The sequence below is a fragment of the Phalaenopsis equestris genome, unplaced genomic scaffold (assembly GCF_001263595.1).
Source record: "Phalaenopsis equestris unplaced genomic scaffold, ASM126359v1 Scaffold000729, whole genome shotgun sequence".
NCBI lineage: Eukaryota > Viridiplantae > Streptophyta > Magnoliopsida > Asparagales > Orchidaceae > Phalaenopsis > Phalaenopsis equestris.
In genome coordinates, this window is record NW_018165169.1 from 227,709 (window position 1) to 239,003 (window position 11,295).

The 11,295-nt window shown below is 36.9% G+C and overlaps 1 protein-coding gene across 1 annotated transcript in view; it reads left to right on the forward strand.

Annotated features, from left to right (window-relative positions):
- Positions 1 to 11,295, forward strand: part of LOC110030499 — a 58,267-nt gene that overhangs the window by 12,689 nt on the left and 34,283 nt on the right. Inside the window, exon 3 of the mRNA XM_020733234.1 lies at positions 9,572 to 9,636. Within this exon, the coding sequence (XP_020588893.1) occupies positions 9,572 to 9,636 (65 nt within the window). The remainder of the gene's footprint in view (positions 1 to 9,571; positions 9,637 to 11,295) is intronic.

Below are 11,295 nucleotides of genomic sequence, written 5' to 3' on the forward strand. Positions count from 1 at the left end.
AGGTCCCAACCTTATTCTTCTCCCCCCTCCCCATGATTAATCTGCTGTGCTGGAACATTAGGGGGATTGCCCACCCCTTATCATTAAAAAGACTCAAATATCTAAATAAAAAAACATAAACTTTGGTGCATAGCCATCTTGGAACCTATGGTTCATTTCAACACTTTGAAAATTGCAAAAGTCTTCCTTGGCTTCAATCTGTTCGCTAATATCAGCAGCAAAATTTGGGTTTTTTGTAGGAAAGAAATGAAGTGCTCTATCTTACTTAATCATACCCAAATCTTACATATGAATCTCAGCTTTATGGACATGGAAGTTTTTGCTTCTTTTGTCTATGCTAGCAGCTCTAAAGCTGCTAGAATTGATCTGTGGGAATCCTTGCAGCTCATCTAAGGTTCAATTGATAAGGACTGGCTGGGGGGAGAGGAAATCAATTGCCATTCTCAATTGCATTTCCTCTCCTGCTGAGAGGAAGGGAGGCAGACCTCCCAACCCCACCAATATATCATTCTTTAATGATAATATCCAAAAAACTGGGTTATTTGACTTGGGGTTTAGTGGTCCTACCCTTACTTGCAGAAGGAAGGACTTGTGGGAAAGGTTGGATAGAGTTTTTGCCAATGATAATTGGATCCAAAAGTTCTTGCAGACATCCATTACTCACCTAAGCCTAGCTGGCTCAGACCACAGGCCTTTACTGATCACTATAGGGAATAAGGTGACTAACCAAAAAAGCTTTCAGATATCTGAATGTGTGGTCTCAATACTTAAACTTCTTGAATATTATTAAAGAACATTGGAAGAAGGACCTTCATCCTGACCCCTTCATCAATCTATGGATTAATCAGAAGAAGGTGGCCAAAGCCCTTAAGTAGTGGAGCTGGAACACTTTTGGAGACCTCCTGCTGATTGTAGATAAGGCTGAAAAGGAGGTAACTGATATGGAGGAGGAGCATAGCAAAGGGAGGATTGATGAGGCTGTTCTTCTTGAGGCAAATGAGAGACTCTTAAATGCTATTCAGTGGCAGGAACATTTCTTTCAACAAAAGGCTGCCAAAACCAAATTTGCTGAAGGAGATAGAAACACTAAATTCTATCATGCTTGCATTAAATACCAAAGGAAATGCAACACTAGACACTCTATCAAGGACCAGAATGGTGTTTGGCTCAGGCAGGAAGAGGAAATTGCTGAAATTGCTGTGCAGTATTGCCACAGCCTAATGAATGGGACCATCAGTGATAGAGTGCAAATTGACAGTAATTTGTTTACTGAAAGCAAGAAGTTCACTGCAAATCTGCATTTGAATGATATTCCTGATGAGGAGGAGTTTAAAATTGCTTTGAATTCTATTGACAGTTCTAAATCTGCTGGACCTGATGGGTTTACTGCAGACTTCTACAAGAAAGCATGGGAAGTTATCAAGGAGGAGGTGATCAAAGCTATCCAACATTTTTTCAAAGGAAACTCACTTCCTAACTATTTTAGTGCTTTTACTATTGTATTTATTCCTAAGACCTCTATCAAGGACAGCTGGAATCATTACAGAACTCTGAGTCTAAACAATGTTATAAGCAAGACCATAAGTAAAATTATTGTTCACAGGCTTCAGCCTGTTTTACCTCAACTTGTCAGCACTAACCAAGCTGCCTTTGTGAAAGGCAGAAGCATTGGAGATAACATCCTCCTGGCTCAAGAACTCCTACAGGATTTGGAGAAACCTTGCAAAGGGGGAAATGCCATTTTTAAGCTTGATCTAAAGAAGGCTTATGACATGGTCAACTGGGATTTCATCATTGAATGCTTGGAGGCTAGGGGTTTTTCCAGGGAGTGCTGTAAGATTATTAAAAGATGACTTGAGGACAACATAAACTCAGTTTTTATAAATGATAAAGCCCATGGTTTCTTTAAAGCTACTAGAGGGCTTAAGCAAGGGGACCCATTATCCCCTACCATTTTTATCTTGGTGTTGGACTACTTCTCTAGACTGATGGACTGCAAGGAGAATAGGAAAAGCTTCAACTCTTATCACAATAGAGCTAAGATGGACATCAGCCATCTGATCTATGCTGATGACATCCTGATGTTCCAAGTTCATTATGGAGTGCCTTCAACATTTCCAACAGGTGTCTGACCTAAGGGTAAACAAGGACAAATGTGAGGTTCTGATAAGCAAGAGAGCCTCTCTACCAACCAAGAAATCGATGCATTCTTACATTGGTTTCTCTAGCTTGAGCATCCCCTTCAAATATTTGGGGATTCATCTAACTAGACGAAGAACAAAATTGATTCAATTTGATGAGGTTATTGATAAGATAACCTCTAATCTTCAGGGGTGGTCTACTCCTATTTGTCCAATGGTGGTAGGATCACCCCACTTAAAAGCATTCTTACCTCTATCCCTTTGTATGTTCTCCAAGTGGCTACAATGAAAATAAGTACCTCTTTGATGCTGGAAAGAACATTTAACAGATTTTTGTGGGCTGGGAACAGGAAACAAGTGGCTTGGGCAAGCTGGCAAAAAATGGCTAAACCATGGGAGGCTGGTGGTTTGGGATTTAAAGATTTGCACCGGATGCAACACATTAGTCTGTGTAAGCTTTGGATTAAATTCAGACAAAATGAAAGCTTATGGGCTAATTTCATGCAGGCCAAATACTGTAAATTTGTTCACCCTGGGGAGGTCACTAGGAAGGTGGGAGACTCTAGAATTTGGGTTCAGATGCTTAAGGCCAGAGAAGACATTGAAAAGCTGCTAAGATGGGAGTTAGGCCAAGGGGAAATTAATTTCTGGAAAGACAATTGGTGTCCTACTGATTATTTGGAACCTTTGCAGGATGAAAAGGAAAGGGATTTAATGGTCAAGGACTGTTGGGTTGGCAATGTATGGTCTGAGGACTTCTTGAGGAGTCTATTGAAGGAGCAGTCTGTCAGCTACATTTCTTCTGTCCAATTTGACAGAAAAAACAATGATCAACTTAATTTGATGAACAGGACCAGAGCTAGTATCTCAAAAGATATCCAGAACTATTTGTACAGATGGGACACGTTCCCGTGGAATGTTTCCTCTTGCCAAAAACACCTTACCCCTTCCATGTTGTTCTTTTCTTGGAGAGTTCTTAATAACCTACTTCCTACTGATGATATTCTGAAACTAAAAGGCCTGAAAGGTCCTTCTAGATGCCACCTATGCAAGCTTGATCAGGACTCAAGGGATCATTTATTCTTCAGGTGCAATTTTGCTAAGGAGGTTTGGAATAGATTGACTTCCCAAATGACTATCAACCTGATAAACATTGGTTGGGATAACATTACAGATTGTATTAAAGATTGGAAAGAGATTAATCTCATGCTAATCCCCTTCATTGTTGCTTGGTTCATTTGGATGGCTAGAAACATAGCCAAACATGAGGAGAGGGAGGCCAGTGCTACAACATAGCCAAACATGAGGAGAGGGAGGCCAGTGCTACAACATAGCCAAACATGAGGAGAGGGAGGCCAGTGCTACAACATAGCCAAACATGAGGAGAGGGAGGCCAGTGCTACAAGGGTGATGACTAACTGCTGGTCTTACCTAAATAGGCTGATAAATTGGAGGAAGTTCCCCATGATCCTGCAGACCATAACTTACATGGGTGCTAATAATATTAAGATCATCAAGGTTAGATGAGAGAGACCTCCTTACCCTTTCATTAAAATCAATACTGATGGAAGCTACACAAACAAGAGAGCAGGTATTGGGGGAATTTTTAGAGATCACACAGGGCATACTTTGTTGTTCTATAAGGCCCCTTATATTGCTGAAGATGCTTTGGACATTGAAGCTGCTGCCCTATATTGGGCATTAAAATTTGCTAAGGAGAATAAGTGGCAGTGGATTGTTGCTGAAGTGGACTCCTCCCTGCTGGTGGAGTAACTGACCTGCAAATTTCCTGGCTATGGAGGGTGCTAATGCTGAACATCCTGAGGTTTCCACAATCCTCTCCCCTCCCTCCATTTACTAACTTAAGGGGACAAACTTCAAATTCCTTACCTTAGGGTGCTAAAATGATTGCTGGGACATTGTTTGAGGTCATGATTAGTCCTGCTCTGCTACTGAGGCTGTGCTACTTGTTTGTTACTTGGTGTTCAGATGTTCTGTTTGCTTTGTTTGCTGATTTGTATTTTCTGATTTTTTCACACTGTGTTGTTGGAAAATATATATACATAGGTGTACCTTTATATCTTCTCCTTCCTGTCTTGGGTGTTTTTTGGTGGTTGGTTCATCCCTTATGAGTGAGTAACCTTGTATTTTATTTTCTAGATTGGGGACTTCCCAACCAACCTTTTTTTGTAATTTCACCCATTTTAACATGTAGGGAGCTGACTCATGCTCCTTCAAAAAAAATATATATATATAGGAAATAAAAAAAATGAAATAAATAAAAAAGGTTTGGATTATGCTTATGGAATTCTTTACCGCCTACCTTTTTGGAAGTTCCCATTTTAATTACATTTTTGGTTTATTGGAAGAATGGATTTTCTATAAATGATTCATGGTTGTCTCACATTGACATAGAGACTCTTGCCTTATATAACTAATATAATTGTATTTTAACTTAGGGAGCAGAGTTCAAATGAGTTTGAGGGAGTTAATATACCACATCATGTGTATCAAACAAATAAAGCTAAGTGTCCAATTAAGAGAGCAAAAAACAAAAGTCACATTAAGGCCATTCAAGAGCTTAATGAAGAAAATATAATTAATATTTAAATTTTATTATTTAAACTTTAGATTTATGCTCTAGAAATTTGACTTTTCAAATTTGAGAATATATATGGGTTGATCATTTATAAATATTAGAATATAAAGTACTAATGAAGGTGGTTGATATTTTTCTCCATTAACATTCACATTCTTTGTTTCCCTTCAAAATTATTATTATTATTTTTTTTAATTTTTAGTCCAATTCTCATAATTTGGATGATATAATTAGCTTTTTAACTATCGAATGATAAAAAATTTTTAGGATTTTTTTTTTTATTTGTTAGTTCTTAGAAAATTTATTTTAATTTTTCTGGAAAACTTTTAAAGCCACAACCTTGGTGATTGCTTAAGCCCATAAAGAGACTTCATGAGTTTGCACACTAGGTGTTTCTTAGAATCATTTTCAAGTCCTGGTGGAATCTCTATGTACACTTCTCTCAGATCCCCATTTAGGAGGATATTTTTTTATGTGAAGTTGGTGCAGTCCCCACTTTTTGTTAACTGCTACTGAAAGGAGAACTCTGATAGTGTTCAATGCGATAACTAGTGTGAATGTCTGCACCCATTTGCGTCCAACTGAATTCTTATCTTGAGAGAGTTTATTAAGAATCAATGTATCATTATGCTTTAGTTCTCAAATCTCTTCTTCAATTGCTTTTCTGCATTCTTGATTTTTAAGTGCTTCATGAATGGATTTAAGAATTTGCACACTATCAAGGTTAGATTCAAATGCTCTATAGGCTGAGGATAGGTTATCATAAGCTACATATTCTTGAATTTGGTATCTAGCATAGCTTTCTTTGTAATCAGCATCAGAAGAGAAGAGGAAGGGGATAACACATGAGTACTATGCTACTCTCCCAAAATTTTAGGTAAAGGTGGACTCGGATTTTGGTTAAAGCAGTTCTATTTTTGCAAGTTGTCTTTCATCTGCTTTAGATTTTCGTCATCTTTGTGTACAAGCGAAGTTCTTTATTATGGACTTCAGGTTGGGTTTGTTGGAGATTCTCAATAATGGTATGAGGGCTGGGTAGAAGAGGAGTAGGAGGGTTGGTGGAAGAGTAGGTTGTGAGGTTTTGTAGGTTTCATCAAGTGTATTCAAAAATTGATTTTCATTTGTACTTTTCCCCTGAACATCAGATTTGGGTTACCAGGGTTGCTTTTAAAAATGTGACATTCATGGAATTTTAATATTTTTTAGTAATGGGAGAGTAATTCTTATACCTCTTTTTATTGGAGGCAAATCCAAGGAAAATACACTTGAGAGATTTAGGGTCAAGTTTTATGCGATTTTTGGTATGGATATGAACAAAGGATATACACCCAAAAATTTTAAGCGGTATAATAGAAGAGAAAGCTCTGATGTGAGAATAAGTAATCATCAAAACATTATGTAGTGTTTTTAAGTTATGTACTCAGCTAAGCATTCGATTGATGAGGTATGTTGCAGTAAAAACTACTTCCCCCAAAAATATTTTGAAACTTGACGAGACATTATGATTGAGTTGAATGTTTCAAGAAGATGTTTGTTCTTTCTCTTGTGAGGTGTCAATACATAAACTTATATAGATGATTAAATTTTTTGAAAGATAGAGCCCAAAAATGGATTTAAAATATTCTCTTGCATTATCCATTTTGAGGATCCAAAATTTGTGTTGGAATTGTGTTTGAATCATGTCAATGAAAAGTTTGGAAGATTTTTTCAGATTTCCCCTTTATTAGGAATACCCAAGTAGTTCTAATGTGATTATCAATAAATGAGACAAACCATCTCGCGCCAATTGGAGTTTTTACCTTTGAAAACCCAAAAAATCACCGTGGAAATAAAAAAAAGGGTGTGAAGGTTTGTATTGGGTCAAGAGATACATATTTTTAGTGTGTTTAGCAAGTTAACAATTCTCACATTGATAAAAATTTAATTTTTTATTGATAAATAAGTGAGGATACAACTTAGTAACATAATTAAAATCAGGATGTCCTGGATGACAATGATAGAAGATGACCTATTTTTTGACAGACAGATTAAACCTACTCAAAAATTTGAGGCAAATATGAAGGTGAGTTCATTTGTGTGTTAGAGTGAGATTTTCCTTTCCCAACTCCATAACTTGAAATTCACAAGAATTTTAAAGAATGTGGTTATACATTTCATATCATGATTGAATTTGCGGATTACAATCCAATTGTAGAACATACAAAGTAGAGGCTTGAGAGAGCTTCACATCTCCTTTCTTAGCTACTTTTCAGTGTGATCTATCTGTAAATCTGGTCGATCTAGACGTATAAGCCTTTTGATAGTTGATTAGAGTATTGATATCTCCGGTCATATAATCAGCGACTCCTTAATCTATTATCTAAGATCTAAATCTCCCATTATTGACAAGATGAGAAAATTATATATTACCTTGGTGTGTCATGAGGTTGGTGTGTTGTTCTGAACTGCCTCCAAGAATTTTTTTTTGTACTCTAAATGGTTCAGTTGATCCCTTAGATGTGGTAACAACATTAGCCTTTTTCTCTTTATCTTTTCTTTCATGTCTAGGTTTCCAATGTGTAGGCTTTCTATGAAGTTTCTAACATTTATTTTTGAGATGCCCAATCTTCTTGCAATGGTCGCATATGGGACTATTCTTTTTGAGCTTTGAGTCATTGGAAGAATTATGCTTCTTGGCTTCCATGTGCGGTGATTGCGATCAGTGATCTCAGGAACTGTGCCCTTTCCCGTGAGATATTCCTGTTTCTTTTTTCTTTTACCAAAAATAAATATAAACATGGACAAGGACCATTGACGAAAGTTGTGGCTATTGAGTTTATGATTTGTGATAAAGTTAAAGAATTTGAGTCTTTTGGATATAATTCATGGTCTCTGATTCAGAGTTAACATTCATAGTAGAACTTGACATCTTCATCCCATACTTGGTCATAAACCCTATGCATATTTAGGGTTGTTGTTAGTTGCAAAATGAGAGTTAATTATTTCTTTTGCGGGTAGAGGAATGACTGCTGCAGGAAAGAGAAAAATATTGGTTGCCGTTGTTGTTGTTGCCACCGTTGCTGTTGTCGTTACTATTGTTGTTGCTGTCTTAGGACAAAAATTCCTACAAAGTTTCATGCATGGATAATCCGATGGAGGAAGATTTACTGCTAGGAAGGTTCTGGTGGCAAAAATTGAACAGAGGATGTTTTGCAGGGAGAATTTCAATACCGAGGAAGAAGAGGAGGGGCTCCGGAGAAGGGCCTGCAGATTAGCTGAAGGGATTCTGACAGAGTACTTGCAGCAGTAGGATTCCGACTGCAAGAAGAGTTCTAACGACAAAGGAGAACGGGGAAGGTTTCGAGACGAGAATGGTCTGCAGGGAGACTGATGCCTGAAGGAAAGAGGAGCTGAGAAAGGTCGACAAATGAGGGCTACCACTGGGACAACAGGAGAAGGCAAGTGAAGAAGGGATAGGAGAGTCGACAAATGATGGCCGTCCTAGGATTTAGATAGAGCCAAACGACGCATCTAACAAAGCAAAATGGCTAACCAGGCTAGTGGCTGAAGCAGTCGAGCGATTCAAGCAAGCAGACAACATAGTTAAGGGATCCCAATGAGCGGATGTCACGGTCGAGTAATCCAAACAAGTGAACAATGCGGTCAAGAGATCTAGTTGAGCGAACGATGTGTTCAAGCGATCCAGACGAGCTGAGTCAGATGATGAACGCGGTCCTAATCACGTCGATGTCTAACCAGATGCTCTAATACCATACGAAAAATAATGTTGGAGAGAAAAAATAATTTATTCTCCTTATTTATATATAGGGAAACCAATTTCTCTTAATTTACGAACTTACCAAATATATCTAATCTAAATTAGGATAGGAAATAATTGTGAAAGAAAAGAATAAAGAATATAAAATAGGAAGGGAATAAAACTAATTAAGAGGTTGTCAAAATTATCCCTGGTCAAATCTTTTTTTATTTTTGAAGTGGCCGCCCGACCCACCATGGAAAGTAGCCAAAACCTCTCAATTTTTCACAATAAACAAACTTACAGGCCAACCCTATGCTCATTAAGGCCAGCCTGGTCAAGCTTATACCCTTGGACCAGCTTTTAGTGCTTATTAATGATAGGCTTATGGTAAATGGGTTGGCTTAACCCATTCTACAATGCTATTGTAGTGTGCAGATGTAAAACATATAATTAAATTCCGTTTTAGGCAAATTTTTGTATGAACATCATCATGGTTAGCAGGATAGTTCTATAAACAGTTGGTTGCCCAGTGTCCACCTCAATTTTGATCTGGGAATGCCCATTTCTTATTTTTCTAATGGAAGAAGAAAAGTCGGTAGGTTTGGACACTTTCTTTTACCTCAATTTATGACCCTTGTATCAGAACATTGAATGCTTCCTCGCTCATGCACTGTTTGATTGCAATCAAACTATACTCATATAACTTACAATTGTGGTGTAGCTGAATGCACTTAATTTTTTGACTGATTGGTTTAAATCAGCAACATATAGCCTTTTATTGAGATTCTTCCCTCCCAAGTGATGTGAAATTAATTTAACAATTTGGATATATTTTCCGTGAGAGAGAAATGGGATTTCTATGTTATATATATTTATTGTTGATTTTATAATAAAGTTAATTGAACAATTTGGCTATATTTTTTTTAATATGATGGTTTTAAGTAGTGAAATACATGAAAAAAATTTAAATTTTCATTGGTAGTAAGTTTAGGCTCTGTAGTTGATTCCATTTATGATAAGTGTAAATTTTACAGGCTTTTTTTTTCTATTATTAGTTTTTAGTCAACTTACGATTCCAAAATTTACTTGCAGGTTATTCTTTGCGCCAGTACCATCAATCGAATGTTGAAAGGAGGCTAGAGTCAATTGAAAAAGCTGTGTGTTTGCTGAACTTTTTGCTTCTTTACTCTTTTTTGTCATGAATCTATTTAAATTTACAATGAAGAACTCCTTTTATTTTTTAGCAACTGACACTGGATATTGAACCATAAAACTATCTTGCGACTAGTGGCATAGCCAATACTTAGTGTTGGTGGTTTGATTGGCGGTTAGGCGGCAGTTTTGGCAGTTTTTCTGGGTGAATTGCTGAAACAAGATTGATGTTAGATGTAGGCGGAATAAGGTGAAATGGGATGTCCCTTAAAAAGTGACTGTGGTGCCCAAGCTGTGTTCAAGAAATCTAAAATTTCATTAGTATAAGGGATTTTAAAGTTCCTTTAATATGCAAATGACATGCTAAATGGTGCTTGCTGTTTGGTGTCCTTAGTGTTTATATTTGCGAAGTTCTGTAAGCGAACAGTGCTGCTCTTGGTAGCTTTTATACTTTCTTGTGTAGGATGCATTGAGGGCTATGAAAAAGATTTTTTTGGAACTTAATTGCAATGCACAAGGTTGATGAAGTACATACTGGATTGGACCAACATGTAATTAGTCTATGAAGGACCAATCTTTAAATATGAATTTTCTTAGTTTTATTTCAGTGATGGTGGTTTTGATTTTGGGATAAACACTTAACAAAATAAGGGGTTTGTCTTAGTTCGCTTAAGACATTTGTGATAAGGATCCCATCAGTTAAGGACTTAAATGCATTTTTTGAACTTTTAGGGTGTTGGGATTGTTGGCAGAGCCTGTTTAATTGGGTCATTTGGTTGGGTTTTTGTTTGACCTGAAATTCATTCTAGCTGAATAAGCCTAATAGAAACACAACCCATTTTATATAATGTTTCATAAACTGAACATGACTTGGGGCAAACTTGGACCTAGCTAGAATAGGTATGTTTTTAACGTATGGAAATGCATGCAAGCTCATTACAATTTTGGTACAGATACATCTCGTGGTTCATGAATTAGTTAATTTGAATTCTGACATCTCTGAGTGAATATAGATAACAATTTTTTTTAGTTTCATAACTCGGTGAATATGAAGCCATAAGAATTCAGAATTAAGATTTTATAACATTTTTAGAACTGTAGATTATAAGGACTGTACAATAATCAAACCTGATTTCTATAACTGTCGTAAAGGTTTTTAGCAATTTGCCCTGCTCATTTTCTCCCTATTAGATTCCTTTAACAATTCTACCAACAGTCATTTTAAATCCTTGTTAGTAAAGTCTGCTTTTTATGTGGAAGTTTGGTCATCGCAACCTTCTCATTTACGCCATAAACTTGTTTATACTTTTAAAAGCTTATTGGCTTTAGTTCAAATTGTTCTGTACGACATGATGATTTCAAATCAAGACAAAAATTTGAGGCTTTTTTTTTACCAGCAAAAAATCAGTGAGCTTTGATGAAGACACAAATTTTTATAAAGTAGTTGTGGCGTGGAAGCGTCTCTCCTAATGCAGGATGCACATGAGCTTGGGAGCGGGAGGCCAACGCGGGAGCTAGCAATTGATGCGAGAACGAGTGTCTGATGCCCGTCTACAGCCCAGACCAATTTTGTCTAGCATCTATGAGAGTCAGTTGGCTTTTCCTATGAGTGTACCACTTCTTTCAAGAGGAGTCCACTTTTATTTATCTTATATATATATATA